At 45.4% G+C, this 21,837-nt stretch overlaps 5 protein-coding genes across 5 annotated transcripts; 3 read left to right on the top strand and 2 right to left on the bottom strand.

The window, feature by feature from the left end:
• The first annotated feature begins 7,308 nt into the window (after window positions 1-7,308).
• On the top strand, window positions 7,309-9,594 carry B0H65DRAFT_562855 (uncharacterized protein). Its single transcript, XM_062830215.1, has 4 exons — window positions 7,309-7,965; window positions 8,101-8,174; window positions 8,288-8,429; window positions 8,555-9,594. Exons 1-4 carry the CDS (start codon window positions 7,709-7,711, stop codon window positions 9,153-9,155), a joined length of 1,074 nt encoding a protein of 357 aa, XP_062686068.1. The 5' UTR covers window positions 7,309-7,708; the 3' UTR covers window positions 9,156-9,594.
• A 210-nt stretch (window positions 9,595-9,804) lies between these two features.
• B0H65DRAFT_543993 (uracil-DNA glycosylase-like protein) lies at window positions 9,805-10,980 on the top strand (the record flags this gene model as incomplete). The annotated part of the gene is made up of 1 exon (XM_062829263.1): window positions 9,805-10,980. The coding sequence occupies one exon, from the start codon at window positions 9,805-9,807 to the stop codon at window positions 10,978-10,980; it is 1,176 nt and encodes a 391-aa protein (XP_062686067.1).
• Window positions 10,981-11,443: 463 nt separating this feature from the next.
• On the bottom strand, window positions 11,444-12,589 carry B0H65DRAFT_543992 (uncharacterized protein; the record flags this gene model as incomplete). Its single annotated transcript, XM_062829262.1, has 2 exons — window positions 11,444-11,741; window positions 11,862-12,589. 2 exons carry the CDS (start codon window positions 12,587-12,589, stop codon window positions 11,444-11,446), a joined length of 1,026 nt encoding a protein of 341 aa, XP_062686066.1.
• Window positions 12,590-14,515: 1,926 nt separating this feature from the next.
• Window positions 14,516-15,563, bottom strand: B0H65DRAFT_21087 (uncharacterized protein). The gene has a single exon (XM_062821929.1). It carries the CDS (start codon window positions 15,248-15,250, stop codon window positions 14,642-14,644), a length of 609 nt encoding a protein of 202 aa, XP_062686065.1. The 5' UTR covers window positions 15,251-15,563; the 3' UTR covers window positions 14,516-14,641.
• A 2,659-nt stretch (window positions 15,564-18,222) lies between these two features.
• Window positions 18,223-21,414, top strand: B0H65DRAFT_543991 (uncharacterized protein; the record flags this gene model as incomplete). The annotated part of the gene is made up of 5 exons (XM_062829261.1): window positions 18,223-19,452; window positions 19,645-19,707; window positions 19,776-20,079; window positions 21,244-21,262; window positions 21,330-21,414. 5 exons carry the CDS (start codon window positions 18,223-18,225, stop codon window positions 21,412-21,414), a joined length of 1,701 nt encoding a protein of 566 aa, XP_062686064.1.
• Window positions 21,415-21,837: the final 423 nt, after the last annotated feature.

The raw sequence follows: 21,837 nt of genomic DNA, 5'->3' as shown, positions 1-21,837 counted from the left end.
ATAAATTTACCTATTTACTCCGCTTATAAAGATTTTAAGCAATACCTATTATTTTACCTCCCTTCTACGACAATTAGCAACAAATTTAAATTAAGCACTTTAATTAGCGTTTAATCTAGCGACTTACGCAAACCTTTTTAATTAAATACGCGATACCCTTATTATTACCGCTATGTTTTTATCTACGTCCTCTTTCGTCTACTTCGAGGGCGAGCGCAATATTAATAATTGGGAGTAAGGATTCGAGGTTGAATTCGATTATCTTAATCTTACCAACTATATTTTTAGCACCGTCGCCGAACCTGATAAAGAGGTAAAGCCCGCGGAGTATAAGACTTAGTTTATTTAGCGCGTTAATATAATAAAGATTCTATTGGCTATATTTAAGGATAAAATTATTATTACTACCCTAATTATTAATAATTAGGATAAGAAGAATAAAGACCCTAAGGTCTTTTATAACTTTATTTAATCCTATATTACCTGTATTACTAATAAAGTTTATAACGAAGTTTTCGCCGAATTCTTAGCTATTAAGCGAACCAATTTTAATACTATAGTTTCCTTCCTTACCTATTATACTTTCTTATATAAGCGTATTCAAAATACTAAATTTAATATTATTAATAATTTGGAAGTTACTTTTTCTATTTAATGCTATTAAGTATTAATACCTAATTAATATAAAGTATTAGGCTATTTTTATCAAAGAAAAGGATAAAAATAAGGCCCTTACTATTAATAACTTACTAACTAAGTTTAATAATATTAATAGAGAAACTCTATCTACACGGGGATAAAACTCTATCCACACGGGGAACAAAATTCAAATTCTAATGTTTCGCTACGAAAAGAGGGTATTAAAACTCCTACAAGGTATTAGAATTCTTGTTGATTTTTTCTGCATTTTATAAGCCCTAGCTCGTAAGCGTACGTACTTTGTAACCCTCATAATTAATACCAATAATAAAAGAAGTTAATTTAAAAGCTAAAAGTTAAGAGTAAGAAATATTTAGGTAGGCTTTATGTTGTAAACACCAGCGTTTATATAGTAAATTCCATCAAAATTCAAGAATCAATTTGATACTACTTTTGGCGCATTACGTTTAAGTTCAGCCGAGTTATACCTTATTATATTTTAATCCCCGTGCGGATAGAGTTTTATCCCCGTGCAGATAGAGGTTCTCTATTAATAATACTAAAATACGTATAATTAACTTCAATATTAACATCCAAAAGATAAGTAATAGCACCTCTTTTTCCTCTTTTAATAATAAATCTTCTACCAAGAAGGACGATAAAAATAAGGATAAGAAGGTCGACGCTACCTAAAAGTATATACTATACGGCTATTATATTACGGTTAAAGTAGAAATCTATTAATTTTATAACCTTAAGAAAGCTCCTAATACTTAGAGGCCTAAGAAGGATACTATCACTAAGAAGGCAACCGTTACTAATATTAATATTCTAGCTAATAATACTTCTACTAACTTTACTACCCTAGCTAACGCCCTGAATTCTACCCTATTGTATAAAAGTAGATTCTTTATAGCTATTACTAGTATAGGCTTTAAAAGTATAGATTTTTATTAAAGCCCTTAGCAAACGCGATTTAACGTATTGATAGTATTCAATTTCATTATTCAAATTATGATTCTAATTAATTATAACTTTAATATATTTAAAATAATTCCGCTAAAGTCCAATAGGTTTTAAGGTAATAATACTCCCTAAATAGTCTTTGTAACTTTGTTATGTACAATTTAAACTATACTTCTAATATTTTCAACTACTTTAAATAGTTTATAAGCTTACAACCTCTCCCCTACCGTATTATATATATCATTGGTAATAGAAATTCAATATATATTTATTATATAGGTATTATAGAATTCAATATATTAATAACTAATAATATTAACGTTAAGGTTCGAATTAATAATATTATTTACAATCTTTTAACCTTAATAAATTTATTAATAATTAAGGGTCTTCTTAATAACGGAATAATTAAAAATATATATACTAATTAAATTTCAATATATAGCAAGATCATTATTCAATGTAAATAGATTAATAACCTCCTAATACTCCTAGTATATACTTAATAAGACTTTCTCCAAAATACCCTCTATATTATAATAGTATTAATTAATTACTTAATAATGTATTGCCGTCTTATATACGTAGGTAGAAGTTAAGTTCTTAAAGCCTATGAAGCGGCTAGTATCAAACTTAGTAATACCTAAAAGTATTTCTATAAGATATACATTAAAGCTGAAGCTTACAATATTATCCTTAAAATTAGTAATAAGGTTACAAATCAACCGATAGCTTATATCTACATTAACATCGTCTTCTATACCTTACCTAAATATAAAGGTTATAAATATATAATCCATTTCATCAACTAAGTGATTAGATTCTACTAGGCTAAATTTATAATTAATAAAAGCGATGCCTTTATTTAAATTAAAGAATTTAAAAAATAGGTAGAGTTCTAAAGTGGCTTCAAAATCAAGGCCTTTAGCATTAATAGTAGCTTAGAGTTTGGTTTTAATATTGAAGAATTCTAGCGTAACAAATTAATCGATTAGGCTCGTATAAGAGGAATTGAATTTCTCAAAGTAATACCCTATACCCTATAAATGTAAGGAAAAATCGAAAGGGTTGGCGCTATTATTATATAACGTACTAAAGCTTTAATAATAGATTTTAGAATTTTAGAATACTTTTAACCTTTATAATTACCTATATTGTAAAGGTATTTAATTTTTTGCCTTCAAAAGTATATAACGGTAGAAGCTTATAAGAATTATTTATAGAAGTTGTTAATTTCCTAAAGGAAATTAAGAAACTTTTTATTAAGTATTTATAGTTTTACTTCTATACTGTTTATTATTTTATTAAATTAAAAAAGCGTTCCAAAGGTAATAAATTTCATGCCAAAGCCTAAAAAGGCTACTTTATTAGCTTTAATAACCTTTATAGCCGTATTATATTTATTTAGAATCCTAATATTAGTAAAATCTTTCGAACTAGCGTAGTTACCTTCTTTAAGGATAACCCTGCTATTATAAAGAATTTAATCCTTAATAGCGAAGGCAATGTTATTAAATATTACATTAATCTTTTAATTAGACTATCAATAAAATTAATAACATTACTAACAATAACTACTAAATTTAGATCAAAGTCGATAGTAAAGTTCTATAATTCTAGCCTTAATAATAGGCAATTATATTCCCTTCCTAATATATTGTTAAAAAGCTATAGGAGATAACCGATATATTACTACTCTCTCTAAAAGCTATTTTAATACCCTCGACCGCTCTAGTACCTTCGACCGCTCCGGTAACTTCGATTACAATTCTTTAGAACCCTCTAGTGCTTCTAATTCCCCTGTAATAACTGATTACTTCAATTACCTAGTAGGTTCTAGCCTCCCTAATATTAATTTTAAAACCCTCGAATCAATAATCTCTAAATTTCAAGTTTTAATATCCTCCTTCATTATTTGACCTGCTTTAATAATAAATAAATATTATACTTTTAATTAAAAATAATAATAGTAAAAATAACGAAGGCGATAAATATAATAAGAGTTTGTAAATTTGGAGGATTTTAATAAGAAGCACCCTAAACTTTGCGATCAATGAAATTCTTTTAATAATAAATTAACCGTATATACTGTACTAAGTATTCTTCTATCTAACGCTCTATAAAACCCTATTTTAATAGTATGCCTACTTCCTATAAGTATACCGAATCCTATTCGTACGCAATAATATACTCTTTTTTAATAATATAAATTAGTAAATTACAACTACAACCATTATAATAAACCTAACCTCCGGTTTAATAACTTTAGCCTTCGGCTTAATACTTACAGCCTCCGATTTACCTCCGAGAACTTCCGACGTAAATATTAGAACCTCCGATATAATCTTCAGAATTTATAATTATACCAATATAATTTCCGGTTTAATAATAATTCTAAACTAAATTTTATCGCTCTAACGTCAAATTACTAAATTATAAATATATCGTCTAAAGAATTAAACACAATTAAAGTAATATTATTTAAAAATCGATTATGTTACCTAATAATTTCTATAGGATAAATCGCCGCTTTATACGCTATACTTATATTTATTACCTTATAGCTATAAAAATAAAATATAATATACTATATTTAACCGTAGTAAAAATATAGTAGTTTATTTCTAAGAACTACTATATCGTACGTAAGTAAACTAACTTCGAAATATATTAACTCCTAATTATAAAAAAATAAGTCAAAGCTTTAGAATATCAAGAAGTCTATATATTTATACCTAAAACTCCTAATATAAATATTCTCCTTAGTAAATAGGTATATAACGAGAAATTTAATATCGATAGTAAGAATTAAATAGCTAGAATAAAATAGGTAATTTGTAGTAATTATAAAGAAAGTAATTAAACTATATAAAATATCTATATAGTAATAGTATATTCTATTAATATTCGTCTTTTCCTAGCTATTATAGCAATAAACGCTTACGAATATTACTAATTTAATTTCGATATTATATTTCTCAATACCCCTATCCCTAATAATATTAAATACTACGTTAAATAGCTAATAGTTCTCGAAAGAACCCTAGATAATTATAATAAAGAAAAAGTTATTTACTTCCTCTTAAGGGCCTTATATAATTTTAAAAGTTCACTACTTTATTAGTTTTAAACCTTCTTTCTAATTTTTAAAAAGGTTAGATTCGTACCTATTTATATAGATTTTTATCTCCTTACCAATAGACAATTTAATACTATAATCATATTCTACATTAACGACCTCCTCGTTACTATATTAATTTTTAAAATCGTCAATAAAGTTAAGAATTAATTAACTAATTATTTTAAATTTAAAGAATTCGGCGAAGTCCGTATATTCTTAAATTATAATATTATTAGGGACTGCTCGATTCGTATAATCTTTATCTCTTAAAAGAAATATACCCATTTAATTATTACTCAATTCAACGATAGCAAAATTAAACTCTACGGCGTTAAAATATTATAGCTACCGGATTATAAAGTCTATAGGGGTAACGAAGTATCTATTAAAGAGGCTAAATCTTATCCTAAAAAGATAAACTCCCTAAATTAGGTTTTAATAAGTATAAGACCGGATATTTCGTATACCGTTAATAAACTTTCTAAAATAAATAAGAACCCTACCGATAAATATTTCTTTATTATTAAATATTTCTAGCGATACGCTTTAAATACGTAGACTTAGGTATTATTTAAGGAAGTATACTATTACTATTAATAGTACCGTCCTTTTATACTTATATAAATACCTCTTTCGCTAATAATATCCTATTTAGGAAGAGTATTATTAATTATATCGTATTCTTTATATATAGTCCCATCCTCTAGAAATTAAAGAAGTAGGATTTTATTACTATAAGTACAATAGAGATAGAATTTACTAATTTAGTACTAATTGTAAAAGCGCTAAATTAGGTTAGCGGAATATTCGATAATCTAAATGTGAATTTAGGCTTCGAAAAGGTTAATAAGATTTTATATACCGATAGTTCTAACGTAAGGGATAGAATCCTAAACCCTAATATACTAATAATGAATAAATATATTAATACCCGTTATAAATAATTAATTTAAAAGGTAGATAGGAAGGTATTTACTATTGAACATTTACCGAGTGAAGAAATGCTAACTAATAGCTTTATAAAGCTATTAAAGCTAGATAAGTATGTAAAGTTCGTAAAGATAATAGGCTTAGTATAGAAGAAAGTGCTCTGGGCTTAATTAATATTAGAAACAATAACAATAGATTATTACTATATAAATAGTAAATAAGAAGGACTAGGATTTTATCGATAATAGTCTTTTGGTCTATGGAGGTGTGTTGGTAGGTCCCGCACGCGGTAGGCATATCTATACCGTGCCTACCATGCCTTGGCCACTATATTTCTACCCCCCAGACCTTCCGCTAGTCTTTCTCCTCTCTTCTCCTCTCTATAGTATACTTAATCAATCGTATACACACGCTTGCTCTCGTTATTGTTCGTGATCTCACACCATGCAAGTTAGGCAGATTTCAAGGCGCATTCCGGATATTTAGACCTCGCATTCGAGGCAGACAATTTGAAGCATATAAAAGTCCTAACATGGATGAGATAACGAGTTGCAATCTTCAGGGCTTCTGTGTTCTGTCTGTTCGCTGCGAGAATGCAGGTACACAATCGGCCACGACTGTTACCGGTTGGCTGGTGGTACCGACCAATCACTAACAGCATCCGACTTGGTAACTTTCAGTAGCCACCAGCCCCGATTGGTGTTTATTGCGGTCCAAGACCAGTAAAAAAGGTGACCATGTCACGTTTCTGCAGGGGAAGTGGCCATCTGATATGGCCATGGAATAGACACGTGCCTGCACTGCCTCGTTTGGTGCGGTTGCCTGAATGATGGCGGGTCAGGCCAACAGCATCACCGACGACGATGGCTTCTGGAAGGTTAGGCGTCACCGCTGTGCTGCATGCCATTAAGAATTTCAGGGTCCTCGCGCGTTATGTGTCAGCATCTTAATCAGTTGTTGCGACTGGTTGGTGAAGGGACCATTGATGTGGACGATGACTTCATCCGCTGGGCTGCCGGAACATCTACGTCACTGAGATCACCCCAGCCAAAAGAGTAAGAATTTAGCCACTGCCCAGTTTCGGTACCTCGATCCGAGCTATCGATCGGACTTATCGCTGCCAAAACCCAACCAGATCGATTTCCTTTACGCAAGTATGCCGTTCAGGCCGATGAAAGACGTCTTTGTGCGCTTATGCCTCCATAAGTATGCTGCGTATGACGGCTTCGTACCAGGTGACTGAATTTCGTGGTTGAAGCAGTGGCTGAGTGAGGGCAAACTCGAGAATGCATTCGGCATCGGAAATCGCCAACGGTCATTTCGTACATAGTCCGTCTGAAGGGAGATAAGTTGCCCTGGCTATGCACACAACCAACTCTGCATGCTCTGAGGCGAGGGACGGGATGGCGGCACCTCTTGGTCTTTATAAGCAACTGATAAAAGTGAGGAATGGAAGGGCGGGCATACAGTTGGTGGGCAGCGCAGGGCACCTCAGCATATTGTTAGCGTTAGTGGCTACATGGCGTGCCGAGTCGCTGGGGAGGGTAGGTTGGGATGTCGCCAGGTAGTTCGACTGCATCCAGGTGAGTCAGTCAAGTACTTGCTATCTAACGCAGCGGCTCGACCCTGGCTCAGATCCGACGGAGCATGTCATCTCCTTCCATTTTCAAGGTAGCACCATTAAGTTTCCCTTGGCGTGACGGAAGTTGGTGTGAGAAGACCTGGCTGCGCCACTCATGATCACAGCCTTTGGTTTTTGGGAAGCGGTCAACCTTTTTCGGCGACCCAGATCTTTCAATGCACCCTTTTTTCCTTACATTAGCCCGCATCTTTCGGACCATTTATTCACAATTGCCTACATTATCGCCCCTGTCACATCCCTAGTCATACATCGTGCATTTATAGCTCCGGCCCCTTGGCTCCGTCCGTTTCCCCTCTTGGCCGTGACTATTAAATCTTTTTCTTCCCCGGATCATTCCCACCTCCTCTGTATCTAATCCAACACCCTAATAATCCGAAACACCACACCAACCAACCACAATATAACATATCATGAAGCTCGATCTCACCATTCTTGTCTCGGCCCTTTGTGTCAATCCGGCACTTGCCCTCGTCGCACCAACATCCGACCTTGCGCGACGTGAGCCAGCCGAACCCATTCAGATCATCGACCGCGACGTCGATGCTACTTCGCAGGAACTTTGGAAGCGCAGAGGCGGAGGAGGTGGTGGCGGTCGCGGTGGTGGTGGTAGTTCCGGCGGCGGCAGCAGCAGTGGAGGCTCGTCTGGAGGTTCATCTGGAGGTTCAGGGTAAGTCAACACTCTTCCCTCCCCGCTATCCTGCTTTCTCTCTCGATTTCCATCGTCGGTTATTGGGGTTTGTGTTGGAGAGCGGTGGCATTGCGTTCGTCATGCAGGGCGACGCTAATGTTTGTTTGTTTACAGGAGGGGCGGCAGTGGTAGTAGCGGCAGTGGAAGCAGTGGAAGCAGCGGAAGCAGTGGAAGCAGCGGAAGCAGTGGTTCTTCCGGTTCATCGTATGTGCTTTTCTTTTCGAGTCATATTCTCTAACTCCCGTGGGTGTGAAAAGGCGGTCATCGGGAGTATCCAAACCTGGAAGCTCGTACTCCGGAGGTTCTTATTCGGGAAGCTCTTCCTCAAGAGGCTCTTCATCTGGCCGTTCCTCGTCGAGTGGCTCTTCCCGGGGAGACTCTTGGTACTATGGGGGAAGCTCCTCTCGTGGGAAATCCAACAACAAACCGAAGCAGAGATCCTCGTATGCATCAGCAAAGTCGCCTTTGGGAGACTTCCTGCCGGATCTCGCGGGCTCTCCAATCCTTCCCAGTTATTTTTCTTGCCCCAGTGAACCATACATTTTGCTAACATGAACTTTCTTTACAGAGGCGGCAGGACATCACCAACTTACAATGGTGGTGGAGCAACCAGAGGTGGAAGCGGGCCCAAGCCAGCCTACGGTGGTGGCCGCTATTACGGAGGTGGCGCGGCGCAACCCTACAAGTCCGGTAACAGGTCGCCATCCGGCATCGCCCCCTTCGCTCTCGGTGCTGGTATAGGACTTCTCGCCGTCTGGCCCGCCGTCTGGCTCTATGGTGCTTACCTGTACCCCTACCACAACTTGTACACCTACCACAACCAGACCTCCGACCAGGACGAGACGCGCAACGTCACCTGCGCCTGCGACCCGTATAACGTCTGCGGTTGCGACGAGAATACCAACACCACCTATATCGACAGCCTTATCGGAAACGGAAGCTACTCTTCGCTGAACCAGTCTTTGATTACCGTCGCCACTGTTAACGGAACCGACTACCTCCTGATCAACGGCACCTTGCCCAATGGTACGACTGCGTCCGGCGGTACAGATGATGATGAGAGCAGCACTGGTGGTCAGAGCAGCGCTGCTGGTCTCCGGAGGTTGCTAGAGCACGCCGGATGGTGGCCCGTCGTGGCCACTGTTGCGGCAACTGTATTCCTGGCCTAAAGCATTTTCCCCAAGAAACTTATGAGTCTGATGACGAGTTCTGAGCAATATGAGATATCCCTTTACACTCGGGGTATCGGCAGTTTTTCGATTCTTTTACAACACAGTTTTTGATACCATTTACGAAATATGCGCTGGTAAGGATGAGGTAGTGGCTATAATGCCAATTAAGGAAAAAAAATCACACGGAGATGAGGTTGGTGATGGACCCGATACCCCCAGGTTTTAATGATTTGTTGACAAGATCTTGTTTTGGTCTTGCATACCACCGTACATAGATGCTTTTAGGATTTCACGATCTGGTTTACGAATATCAAAATTGGTTTAATGACTATTAACTAAGCTAGCCCCCAAAAAAAAAAAAAAACGCAGGAGAGAAGTTCATCCGAAAAGCCCGTAAGCAGACATAAGTTTGGGTGGCGGTGTGGCGGCAACTTTTCAACACCTGCGGCTTGTGTACAGTCTGCGCATGAGGCCAATCAGAAATCACCACGGCAGGCACCCGTCTGATCTCTGATGAAAAGGGCAAGTGTAACAACAAACTTCCCAAGGCATTCATCTTCAACAACAACAACAACAAAAACTCCTCTTTGTTCACAACCGTCGCACGGGAACTTGGTCACCAAAACAACAGAAGAACAAAACAATCATGACATCTCCTGAAGCTCCTATGCCTGACGGAGAACATACACCCCCGCCACCAACCTTCGCCGGCCGTCTTAAGCTCCAAGACTTCAAGTACGACGGCAATGGCTCAGTATCAACATCACCTTCACCATCACTAGGTGGAATCCGCAGAAGCACCCGCTTATCCTCCACAACCAAGCCAACAACCATAACCACAACCGCACCCTCCTCATCCTCTTCGGCATCTCCCTCCCGGAGGACCACCCAGACCCAAATCACCACCACCACCACCACCACCACCACCACCTTGACAACAACGACCAAAACCCCATCAAAACGAAAACTAACCAGCACCTCCGCCTCAACCTCTCCCACCCCATCCGGCTCCGGCTCCCTCACTCCCACCTCCAAAAAACGCCCCAAACCCCTTCCCAAAAAGACCTACGACTCCATCCCCCAATCCCTCCCCGACGCCCTCTCCCCCAACCTCCTCACTCTCTTCATAGGCCTCAACCCCGGCATCTCCACCGCCATCCAGCAACACGCCTACGCGCATCCTACCAACCTCTTCTGGCGCCTTTTGTGTTCCAGCGGCATCACCCCCGTGTTATGTTCTCCGTCTGAAGACCGGTCCTTGCCCGAACGGTTTTCGCTGGGGTTGACGAATATCGTGGGCCGCCCGACGAGAAACGGGGGGGAGCTAAGCAAGGGGGAGATGGATGAGGGGGTTGGAGTTTTGGAACAAAAAGTTAGGGAGTGGAAGCCGGAAAGTGTGGCGGTGGTGGGGAAGGGGATTTGGGAGAGTATTTACCGGGTACGCTGTAGGCAGCGGCAGCGGCAGCGGATGAACTTGAAGGGGGGTACTAAAGGGAAGGGAGGGGGAGGGGGAGGGGGAGGGGCAGTGTTGCCGAAGGATTGGAAGTATGGGTGGCAGGATGAGAGTGAGAATATGGGTGTTGATGAGACAGACAGAACAACAGGGTGGAAGGGGGCGAGGGTGTTTGTGGCTACTAGTACTAGTGGGTTGGCGGCGACGGTTGGGAGGGCAGAGAAGGAGAGGATTTGGAGGGAGTTGGGGGAGTGGGTGGAGAGGAGGAGGGCGGAGAGGGAGGCGGAGAGGGCGAAGGGGAAGGGGGAGGAAAAGGAAGTGAAAGGGGAGGATGAGGATAAGGGTCAGGGTGGTGCAGTGGGCGAGTGATGTTCGTGGTGTGAGGGGGTTCATGTTTGCATGTGGGCGTTGCCGTTATGCTCGGCTGGTTGGCTGGTTATGTGCGGTTGGTTGGCATGCCTCCGACAAAGTACTGGTTTAAGTATTGAACATTAGAGGGAGGTACTTGAATTGGATCGAATGCAATCGATGTGTCTCAGAATCTTGTCGCGCACTGTTTGAGTGAAGAGATACTAAGCACATTGCTCGGTTACTTGTATTGGGGAGCCAAGACCAAGGAAGTCTATTGATAGCTGCCCAGTACTTAAGGTCTGTGTTTGGAAGGTACAGTCATCACATAGTCGTGGGTAAGACAGCGTAGTCGGCAGAGGTGTAGCGCGCCACTTCAGTCCGTAACTACCCCCCCCCCCCATGTCCCCCGTGCTAGGCGAGCTTCCTCCAACTTCTGTTAACATCCCCATCATCTCGTCGCATATTAATCCCACATTCCCCCTTACCAGGCACAATGCCCCCCATCAATTCTCAGATCCGAGCCCGTCATGAAGCTGCTCGCATCACTGAGCAAGAAAATTGCCGCGCCGCGGTACTCCTCCGGGTAACTGAGCCTCTTGAGCATATTGGCATCGGGCCAAGCGGTCCGGCGCTCGGGAAATGCTTCGAAGAGGCCGGCCGTCATGGCAGTCACGATGTAGCCCGGCGAAAGCGTGTTGACGCGGATGCCGTGCTCACCCCACTCGGCGGCGAGGTTGCGGCCGAGCTGGATGACGGCGGCTTTGGAGGCGTTGTAGGCACTTTTTGGGGGGAGGGGGGGTTAGCCGGGACTTAAACAGAGAAGTAGTGAGGAAGGAAAGAAGCAAGGAAAGGAAGGAACGAACGAACGAACGAACGAAAAAAAGAAAGAACAAACTCACGGGCAAATTAACCCCCGATTAGCCACCGTCCCACTCATGCTCCCAATCAGCACCATACTCCCCGTCCACCCATTCTCAACCATCACCCTCGCCACCGCCTGCGCCGTCATAAACACCCCCGTGACATTAACCCCCATCATCTTATCCGCATCCTCCCTACTATACTCCAGCGCGGACGTCTCCTGCTGAATGCCCGCCGCAGCAATCAACCCATCCATCCTGCCCTCCTTCTTGGCAATACTCTGCACAACTTCATTCAACGCCTGCTGATTACGCACGTCAACACGGTGATAAGTAATGCTGGACCCCAATTCCTCGGCGGCGCGCTTGGCAACGGCGGAGAAGGGAGAGTCGGGGTCGGTGGAAGGGTCCGGGAGAATGTCGACGACGTGCACGCGCGCGCCGGCTTCGAGAACGGCTTCCGCTTGGGTGAGGCCGACGCCACGCCCGCCGCCGGAGATGAGGATTACTTTGTCTTGGAGGGAGAAGAACTCGGGGAGGCGCTTGGTGCGGTCGAGCTTGAAGGGCTCGGATGCGGGAAGGGGGCGGAAGGGGGTTTGGTGGAGGGAGCGGGTGTGAGTGAGGGGGGTGATGGCTTGGGGGATGACGGTTCGGTGTTGGTGCTGGAGGAAAGTGGTGCTGGTGAGTCTGGGAGTCAGGCGGGAGGTTGACTTGGGGACCATGGTGGCCCTGAGGGTCGCGAAGGCCTTTGTGGTAAGTCTGGTCATTGTGGTTGATGGTAAGATTGCTGGACCTGGGCTGGGTTCTCTGAGATGTGTATTGTGAGCTTGCAAGAGTATCTGTGAGCGATGGTTTAGTAATGGTTTATGGGCAAGCAGGAAAGGTGATGTTATATACTCACCGGTGATGGATGGAGAGGTCCTCAAGGTGCTTGTCTAATTCATGAATCTGCGAGTCACTCGTAGGTCGAGATCAAGGATGATAATGCCAAAGAGAACAAATACAAACAACGAGCAATACGTATCGGGAATTCAAGATCAATTCAAACCAGAGGGGGAACATTGTGAGGAGGGAGCGGGTTTGATAAGTACGACGTCGCTGTTGGTAATATGTCATCCCAAAGCAGAAAGGACGATCGATGCAATATCAGTTTTGACACCTGCAGCTAATGTCGAGACTAATCGGTGCATGACACCAACAACTTGACAAGCACCCCTCACTTGAGAAGTTGTTCTTAGAACTCGGCACTGTGTGATAATGCATCATCACCCCGTCCCGTTTCTTCGCAGGAATGATCGTTCTAGATTTTCATCTTGCTGTGATGTTGACCATGTCAGAGCCAACAGTCCCCATCTTGGAGCCAGTCTATGCTTTGCTGGTCCTGCAGCCGGTGAGACAGCCTCCCGCTGAGGAGGGCTCGCTGAAGCTTGGTATCCCTATCTTTTCGGGCCAATGTTTGGTACAGAGCACTCTGGAATCTGGATTGTCCCAAATCAGCGAAGCATAAGAGCTCCGAGATGTCACACACCGGGCTGAGTTAGCTAGTATCTGTGAACGGGAGTTCACAATCCAATACAACCTTGCAAGCTTGGCAATTATTGAAGGATGAAGTTATCCTGGGACGGTTTGCCGATTTGGGGAACCCAGAGGGGAAAAACGAGGGGACCATATCGAGACTCAAGAGGAGGTGGCGTTCCGCCCTGTCATTGAGAGTGGACAGCATTTTGAAGTGTACCGTCTTCGACCGTATACTGTGCAAATGTTGAGGCTTCAGAGCGCACATTGCCAAATCTGCAATGCATGCGGTCTTGTTCCGATGAAATCGATAGCAAAAGGGAAAGTCTATGCATCATCGTGAGGGGTTGGAGGGGAGAAAATCCGCCAATGGAATTATCCAGAGTGAGACTTGATGACTGGATGTTTGATGTTGGCTCGCACGCTGGCGTTGAACTACGAAAGATTCATAAATATCAGGGGAAGATGCGTAAACACTCTTTTTTGGTCTGATGTACCTTTGAATGGCATCGTGCAATTCTCCAATGCAGAGGAAGGAGCGTCGTTAGAATTGTCAGCAAACGACACTCAGTAGGTAACCGCTGTGCGGAAGGAGGACCAGACCAGGGAATATTTACCCGAGTTAGACGACTCGCACCTGTTAATGTTGTGTGTAACACACCATCTTACGTTCCGCTGTCAAGAAAGTGCGTTCCGAGACAGTATTATGCATGAAATATCGTCCACGGGTTGGAAGCCGATAATGCGAGGAACTGAAGTCGACGAAGACCTGGAGAGCGCACTTCCTTCTCCTTCAGGGTTAAAGAGTGGGGCCGTTGCGGGAGACCCACCCGGGCTCCAAACCCGGACGGACCTTGAGGTGACACCCCCGACCCCCGACTTGCGGCACCTACCGCAACACCGTCGCAACGGCACCGCTGGGGATCCGGGGTGTCCCACTTTGTTTGTTGACTACCGGACCACGCGGCGGCCGATCAACAGCCCGTCTTGTTGGCCGCATAGCGAACCACAATCATGGAACCGGTCGGGTAGGGTAACTGTGTCGACTTGAAACAGCAACACTGCACCTGCACTGCACAGTACAAAACATTATTGTCAGCGCCATTTGCCATACTCGGCCGCTATGTCTGGGATTTGACGCTATCACGACAGTAGCAGCGCTATTTTTGTGCCAAGTCGCATTCGTAACGAGCAGCAGCTAACGCTCAACCGAGATGGAACAGTTTTGGAAAACCTCCTTTGTCTTGCGGGAGAGCACCGACCAGTAACAAGCGCTGTCAAGTGCTGATATGCGCTGGCAATCATTACAGGTTGTAGTCCTGGTGATTCTGGTCATGTCGGCATTGCCGAGAGAGTAAGAATATGGCCGATGGGATCTCCGAGGAGATATCGCCCTCGAACCATTTTCGAAGACGTCTTCGCCGGGGCCACGGGGACCCTCGGTGTCTGTCTAGGGGCTCGTCAACCAACGGAAAGGCGACGGGGCGGGAGATGACGTGCCCTGTCGATAATCGTAATCGCGGCTCGATGGATGGTGCAGTGACTCCAGATGAGATGCGAGACAGCGAGGGTTCGTTTAGAAGCAGCGGCGGCTGGGATGTGGAGGGTGGATGAAATCGATGAAATCTGGATGAAGTCGGTGCGGAAACGGCTGAGAGAACCAGATCCAAGGTTTCCCCACCGCTGCCTCCACTCCCGAGATGATCTCCTACGCCACCATCCGAACGATCCATGGTGGGAGGGACCGAGGATTCGTGGTTCGTGGAGCCATGTTTAGTGGCCTGTACGTAACAAGTAGGTCGCAACTGTAATTGCATGATTGTGTTGCCCGAGCCAAGGTGAACTTGGAGATATAACTCGGGCGGTCTCGCGTGCAAAAAAACATACGTTTCTTCGGAGAGTTTCGGTGCCATGTCAGTTCCTTTCAGATGGAAGCGTCCTCGCAACGAGGGGACGCGTCATGCTCATGTCAGTGACATAGAGATGAACAAAGGGGGAACAAATCCAGGATGCGCAGGTATGAAACATGAAACAAGACGTCCAGGGAATAACGATGACGGAGCGCGACGATATCGACTATGAGGATGGGGAAGCTCGGACCATCTGGACCAGTGTCATAACTGCCATTCATGAAATACGATGCCGCTGGATGCGTGAGACAAATCGTCCAACCTGCTGTTTCCAATTCGACGTCGTTGGGCTTCACGTGATGATAGAATTTTGCTGTGATGTTTTCTTGGCGGTGTGTGAGAGCAAGTGCAGTTGAGATAGCTCCCCTCTAGCGATGGGCGAGTGCATGTGTCAGAATGCAAGTGGAAGTTCGTCGCGATAAAGTTAGGCAGGCGCTGCCTGTTACGGTGCCTGTCTTACACGGCTGGTGCTTGCCTTCTTGGAAGATTTCAGAAGGTAAGCACTAACAATTATCTCAGTGAAGGGTTTGATTCTTGGGTCATCTCCCACTCGACTCGTCACCTTTCAACTGCCCTCTGACCATCACCAAGAAGCAAACAACAATATCACAGGAATCACGCGGCCACAATATCTGCCACAATATCTCGCAACGCCTTCTTTATCCAGGTTCGCTCCTCAGCTCGCTCGACAGCAGGACGTTGTCGACGCACTCACACCGCCTAAATGCTAAGTCTGACGGGTCAGTACATAGTCAGGACAATGGCGTTGTTTTGTTGCGTGCCAAGAGATATACCGAATTTCGTATCCGACGTCCGCTGGAGCCGCCCGACAAGAGCCATATACGGACCTCTTCCTCCCAACTCCCCCAAAAAGTCGTACGACAGAAGCGAGCCGAGGTCGATGAGGCCATTCTAGATCGTCCATCGAAGCTTCTGCCGCCCATTGCCCAATCAACGCGGCCCCTCCCAAAAGTGCAAATTTCGCACTCAACCACGTCAATCCTTTTGCGACCACGGCGAACTGCGCCCACAGCTTCGAGACGCTGTCTCGCCGTCGCAGAAGCACGGGAGAAGGACAAGGAGAAAATTCGGAAATTTGCGGGATCGCTGGATGGATATCAAAAGTCGACCATGAATGGATTTTCCTTGCACAACGGATCAGCGATCAGCACCATGCTCGCCAACTCCGCAGCGGACAGCCCCCAGAGAGCCCCAGTTCCTCCTCGGCTCGTCCACGCCGACCACGACCACGCTCGTTTCTCTCGCCGCCCAGCCCAAAAAATCTTCAATGAGTATGGCCGCTACAAACGCCGGACCCAGTGGATGGGATACACAGTAGAGGTAACGTACAGCACTAAGCGACTGGGGTTTTGAGTCTCCATCAGCTAGTTGCCAACCAAGGCAACTCTCAAGTCTCGTCTGTTTCGGTTTCATCTCTTTGCCCGACCGTTGAATATCCTGCTTGAGGGAGGAAAAAAGTAGTTGAAACACAACTGCCTCAACCGACTAGGGGCATTTGAGTAGGGATTTTCTTGTCGACGGGGTCCGCTCAGATCACTAACGGTCATAGGACACAACATGGCGCAAGCAGGGTGGTATTATATCCGTCTGTCCACTTCGGCCTACGGTGGTACGTCTGCCGAGCTCGCGAACCAGCCGCCTCTGTTGTTGTACTCAGTCGTCGCCAGTGAGCCATTGTGCTGCCAATGCACGCCGTCAAATTCAACCGTCTCGCGGTAGTTCAGACAACGTTACATGCTGATGACGATAGTCGCCGGTAGTGAGGTGATCAAAAGAAGCGGTAAGAACAACACCAACCGTCCATGGGTTGCATTCAACGCCATATCATTTGCATTTTGCATGCGAAGCCGTTGTGACGAGGTATCCCGACGAGACGAACAAGGCCACTTTTGTTGGGGCGTTTTAGAGCCTCTTTTGGACCATCCAATCATCGTTCGTCCTGGCCATGCTGTCTCTTTGCTTCTTATCTCCTGCATCATCTCTGCAACACATGGCCGCACATGTCTAATTTATGCGGGCACGGAGGCAACTGGCCATCGGCTCCCGCGTATGTATCAGGTTTTTCTACCGCACAAGAGAAATAGGTATCATTAAGGTATTACTACCAATACATACCAACCACCACCACCACCACCTCAACCGCAACCACAACCAAGGATATCATGGAACTGCGGTGTGGGGTTGCTCGGTCCTGGTCCATCTCATCAAATCTGTAGTCACACCCTCCCGTCCTTGATGCCATCTATCGTCACAACCCGCACAACACGGCAACTCACCTATTCATGGAAATAGCGGGAATGACATCCCACTCTCCCGCCCCCCCCATGCTGGCGATGGCATCGACGGTGGCGGTTTTGCGGTTGGATCCTAGACAGTACCCCCGAACCCCGGCAGGGCTGAGGCTCGACAAGAACAGAAAAAAGAGATTGGAGTTGAACCACGGTTAGAGACCACCCCTGCTCACCACATGGCACTCTTCGACGGAACAAAAATTTCAACAAGTGACAGACGGTGGATTTTTCACTCAGGCAGTCCAATTACCTCTCAATTAATGCCCCCTGTGGATATCGTACGAGATAACAACGACCGATCGGGCTATTTTGACTCGCCGAACCCTGGCTTGAGCGAGGATGGCAAATGTTCCACTCTTCATGGATGATGGGTCCTTCCATCCATTGGACCTTGTCTGGAAGGGGTCCCTCTGGGCCATGCCCTGCCTTTATTAACTATCGCGTGGCCGAGGACGGAATAGACCTGTTGAGGTCCCAGAAGGAAATGTCCACATCATCTCTCTTTTTTTCTTGAAAAGATACATATTTTCCCATCTCGCGCCTTGTCGCTGGCATCACACTACGCTCACTGGCTTTGTCGTCCACCATCTCGCCCTTCGCCGTTGGAGCTCCACCACACCAAAGCCTCCCTCAGAAAAGTCTGCCTGACACTTGCCAACAGTCATGGCTCTTACATATCAGCAGACCAAGCTGGTCAAGGACACCGTCCCGGCTCTCAAGGAGCACGGCGAGAGGATAACAAGCATCTTTTACAAGACTATGCTCACCGACCACCCCGAACTCAACAACTACTTCAATTCGGTAAACCAGAAGAATGGCAGGCAACCTCGTGCCCTGACGGCCGTCATCTTGGGCTTTGCCTCAAACATTAACCACCTCAGCGAGCTCGTCCCCAAGTTTGAGCGCATGTGCAACAAGCACTGCTCGTTGGGTATCCAGCCAGAGCACTACGAGGTCGTCGGCAAGTATCTCATCCAGGCTTTCGGCGAGGTCTTGGGCCCCGCGATGACACCCGAGGTGCAGACGGCATGGACAAAGGCGTATTGGATGTTGGCCAAGATGTTGATCGGGCGCGAGGCACAGTTGTACAGGGACTTTGAGAGCTGGTCCTCTTGGCGCCCCTTCAAGGTCGACAGGATCGTCAACGAGTGCGATGACTTTTTCTCCTTCTACCTTGTCCCTCAGGATGGCAAGAAGTTACCGAGATTCCTCCCCGGCCAGTACATCTCCGTCCAGATCCAGGTCCCCGGCGGCTACCTTCAGTCCAGACAGTATTCCCTCAGTGAAGCGTGGAGGGAGGACTACTACCGTATCACCGTCCGCCGGGACGAGGGTACCGTCTACTCCAACTCCGTCTCCAAGTCCTTCTTCAACCCCGGCATTGTCTCCAACTACCTTATCGATCAGACTACCGTAGCTTCTATCCTCAAGGTCTCCCACCCGGCTGGCGAGTTCTTCTTGGATGTCCACAACACGAGCACCGTGCCTCTGGTTCTGATTTCTGCTGGTTCCGGCGTCACTCCCATGGTTTCTATCGCCAACACTGTTATGGAGAGTCAACCCGGTCGCCAGATCGCCTGGCTCCATGGCTGCCGCAAGTATGTCCCCTTCGAGGAGCACCTCAGGGCTTTGCGCAAGAAGAACTCCAACTTCCACACCAAGATCTTCAAGACCGTCATCAACAGGAGTGATCGCCCTGGCGAGACATACGACTACAACGAACGCATGGACCTGGCCAAGCTCAAGCCCGAGGAACTCTATCTTCAGCATGGTGGCACTGAGTACTTCATCTGCGGCCCGGAGCAGTTCATGATCAACCAAAAACTCTATCTCATGCAGCAAGGTGTCTCGGCCTCGCGCATCAAGTGCGAGATCTTCACCACGGGAGATCTGGTATCCAAACAAGGATGAATCGCACGGGATCCTGAGGTTCAGGACATCGATCATAACTTTGTCAGTCCGTCGTCGTGCAATTACCGGCCTTTTGACAACCACTACCACAACATACTGCCTTCGCGGTATGGCCCACAACAACATCGACAACAACACCATCATCATCAAAAACAACAATACCAAGACATCAAGAAGCTGGGTCTCATAATAGAGACCATCGTTTTGACAGAGGAGGAGGCCGAGGACGAAGAGAGGGTGACAAGGATGAGCAGAGAAAGAGGGGGTGGATGGGAAAAAGTCGTGTCTGATCCGCGCAAGGCGAGAAGATCTCCATCGCTTTCCACAAAGTTGCCCAAATGGAGAAACCGCGCCGCCGTGTCCGGGCTCAGCATAGACAGCAGCACTCAACAACCATCCCCGACTCTGCTCAGCCCCTCTTCAATAAGCACCAGACGAGACATGACAATATCACCAACAACAACAGTGATGCCCGGCATGGGTATGCGCGCCGTGTCAGGATCGCACGTGCCACATCAGTCATCTGTGTCAACAACGGCATGGTCTACCTCAGCACCCAAAAGAGGAGGAGAGAAGAGAAGAAGAGCGTCGATATCGGTGGCGGTAAGGGTAAGCGCTGGGATAGAGAGGAAATCGGCATCTCTACGGAATAGTGTGCATTATTGGTTATCGAATGCGGCTGGCGGCGGGGATAATCGTTATCAAAAGATCTCACCTCATCATCAACAAACTTGAGCATATACGGGAGCAGGAGAGGGAAAAACAGGAAGAGGGTGCACTGATAGGCGTTGGGACGAAAAAAAAGTGATACCATTTAGGATGAAGGGGAATTGTGGGGGGTAAATAGAGTTGAAGCTTTTCTTGCGTGTTCATTAAACCAAGCGGGCCTTTTTTTTCACTGTACAAACCTTTTAATATGATGGATGAATGAGATGGGGTGAGATGGAATGGGATTTGAATCGAAATGAATGTTCAAACTTCTCGACTTCACTTTTGCTTTCTCTTTTCACGTTGAGCTTGGGCGTGACTGACTGGTTGACCACATCTATTTGGAGGACGATGCTTCCTTCCCAAATCTGGAGTTTAAACTTTAGTTCTTTCTTTCAAGTAACGGTAGTTCCTTCCCGGGCTTCAACACAACCAGATGAAAGGAAACAGCGAAGGTCTCTATCAGTCAACTGAGCTAGTACATCAATCGTTCTTACCGTTGCTTACTTTTTGGACTTGTCGCTGCCAGTTCGAGGTAGTTCCCCGCCATCGCCTCTTTGTGAATTGCGCATACCTTTCACAAGATAGTATGACCAGATTGTGAACTGGACACTGAGAAATAATTCAGTATTTGAGGTTCCACAGCATTCGAAACATCATTATGCGTTTCAAAAATATCATCTGCCATTTCTATTGAGGCAATGATCTGACTCCATTTTTTTTTCCCCCAGCAAAAGAATCTTTCTCTACTCTCACCAACCAACCACTCACCAACATCGCGACCGAGACCAAGAACAAGTCAACCTTGCGATCTCTAGAAAGAAAACCAAGCCAACCTTCAATCCCAACCAAAACAAAGATCAAACCAAACCAGACAAAGACCGACGCGTGGACCAGACGAAATGCCTGCCAAAGACAGACCGAGCACTCTCCTCCCCCCTGTGAAGCCCAAGCCCAAGCCGCCCCCTCGTCCTCCCCCGAGACCCCCGAGAACCCCGCCCAACTCGCCTGCTTAAAGTTAAGAAGCAACAACTCTCCATTCCCTACCTACTCTACCTATCGCAGTCGATAGCTTCCTATGGACGTACAAGCAACGAGAAGCAAGAAGAGACAAGAGACAGGAGAGCAAGTTGCTCACTTCGTCCTCACAGCACTGGCAAACCACAAGGCTCTCCCTTCTCACCAGACGACCAAGAACTTGAGCGACCTGACTTGACGGTAGTGGAGGAGAACTGAGAATGGAGTGAACTGAGGTGGACCACAACAACGACTGAGAGGGTACTGAAGGGAGAAGTTGTTGCTAGGCAACGGAGGAGGACTATGTACCAGAAAAGGGTTCTGTGGGACGGAGGCTTTGAGGGGAAGGGAAAGTGATGGGGTTCTGAGAAGTGAATGGTTGTGGTCGGTTCGGACATGGTTCGGCTTTTTTGAAGGCAAGACTTTTATATAGGCCTTGCTATTAGTTCACAAAGTTGGCCTCGATTCACCCTCTCCTTTACCTCTATCTTACATGCTGTTTTGTGCTCTCTGTGCCTTGGCCTTCCTGATCTAGTGATAGTTTCTGTCTTTCATGTAACGTGCTGTGTCTCCGCAGATAGCTTGAACCTAGTCCTGTCTGTCCTAGTCTCCAGCTTCTCACATCTGTTTTTGATACTACCC

Source organism: Neurospora tetraspora (assembly GCF_033439725.1).
Source record: "Neurospora tetraspora strain CBS 560.94 chromosome Unknown B0H65scaffold_1, whole genome shotgun sequence".
Lineage (NCBI taxonomy): Eukaryota > Fungi > Ascomycota > Sordariomycetes > Sordariales > Sordariaceae > Neurospora > Neurospora tetraspora.
This window is presented reverse-complemented; position numbering and strand designations above follow the sequence as displayed.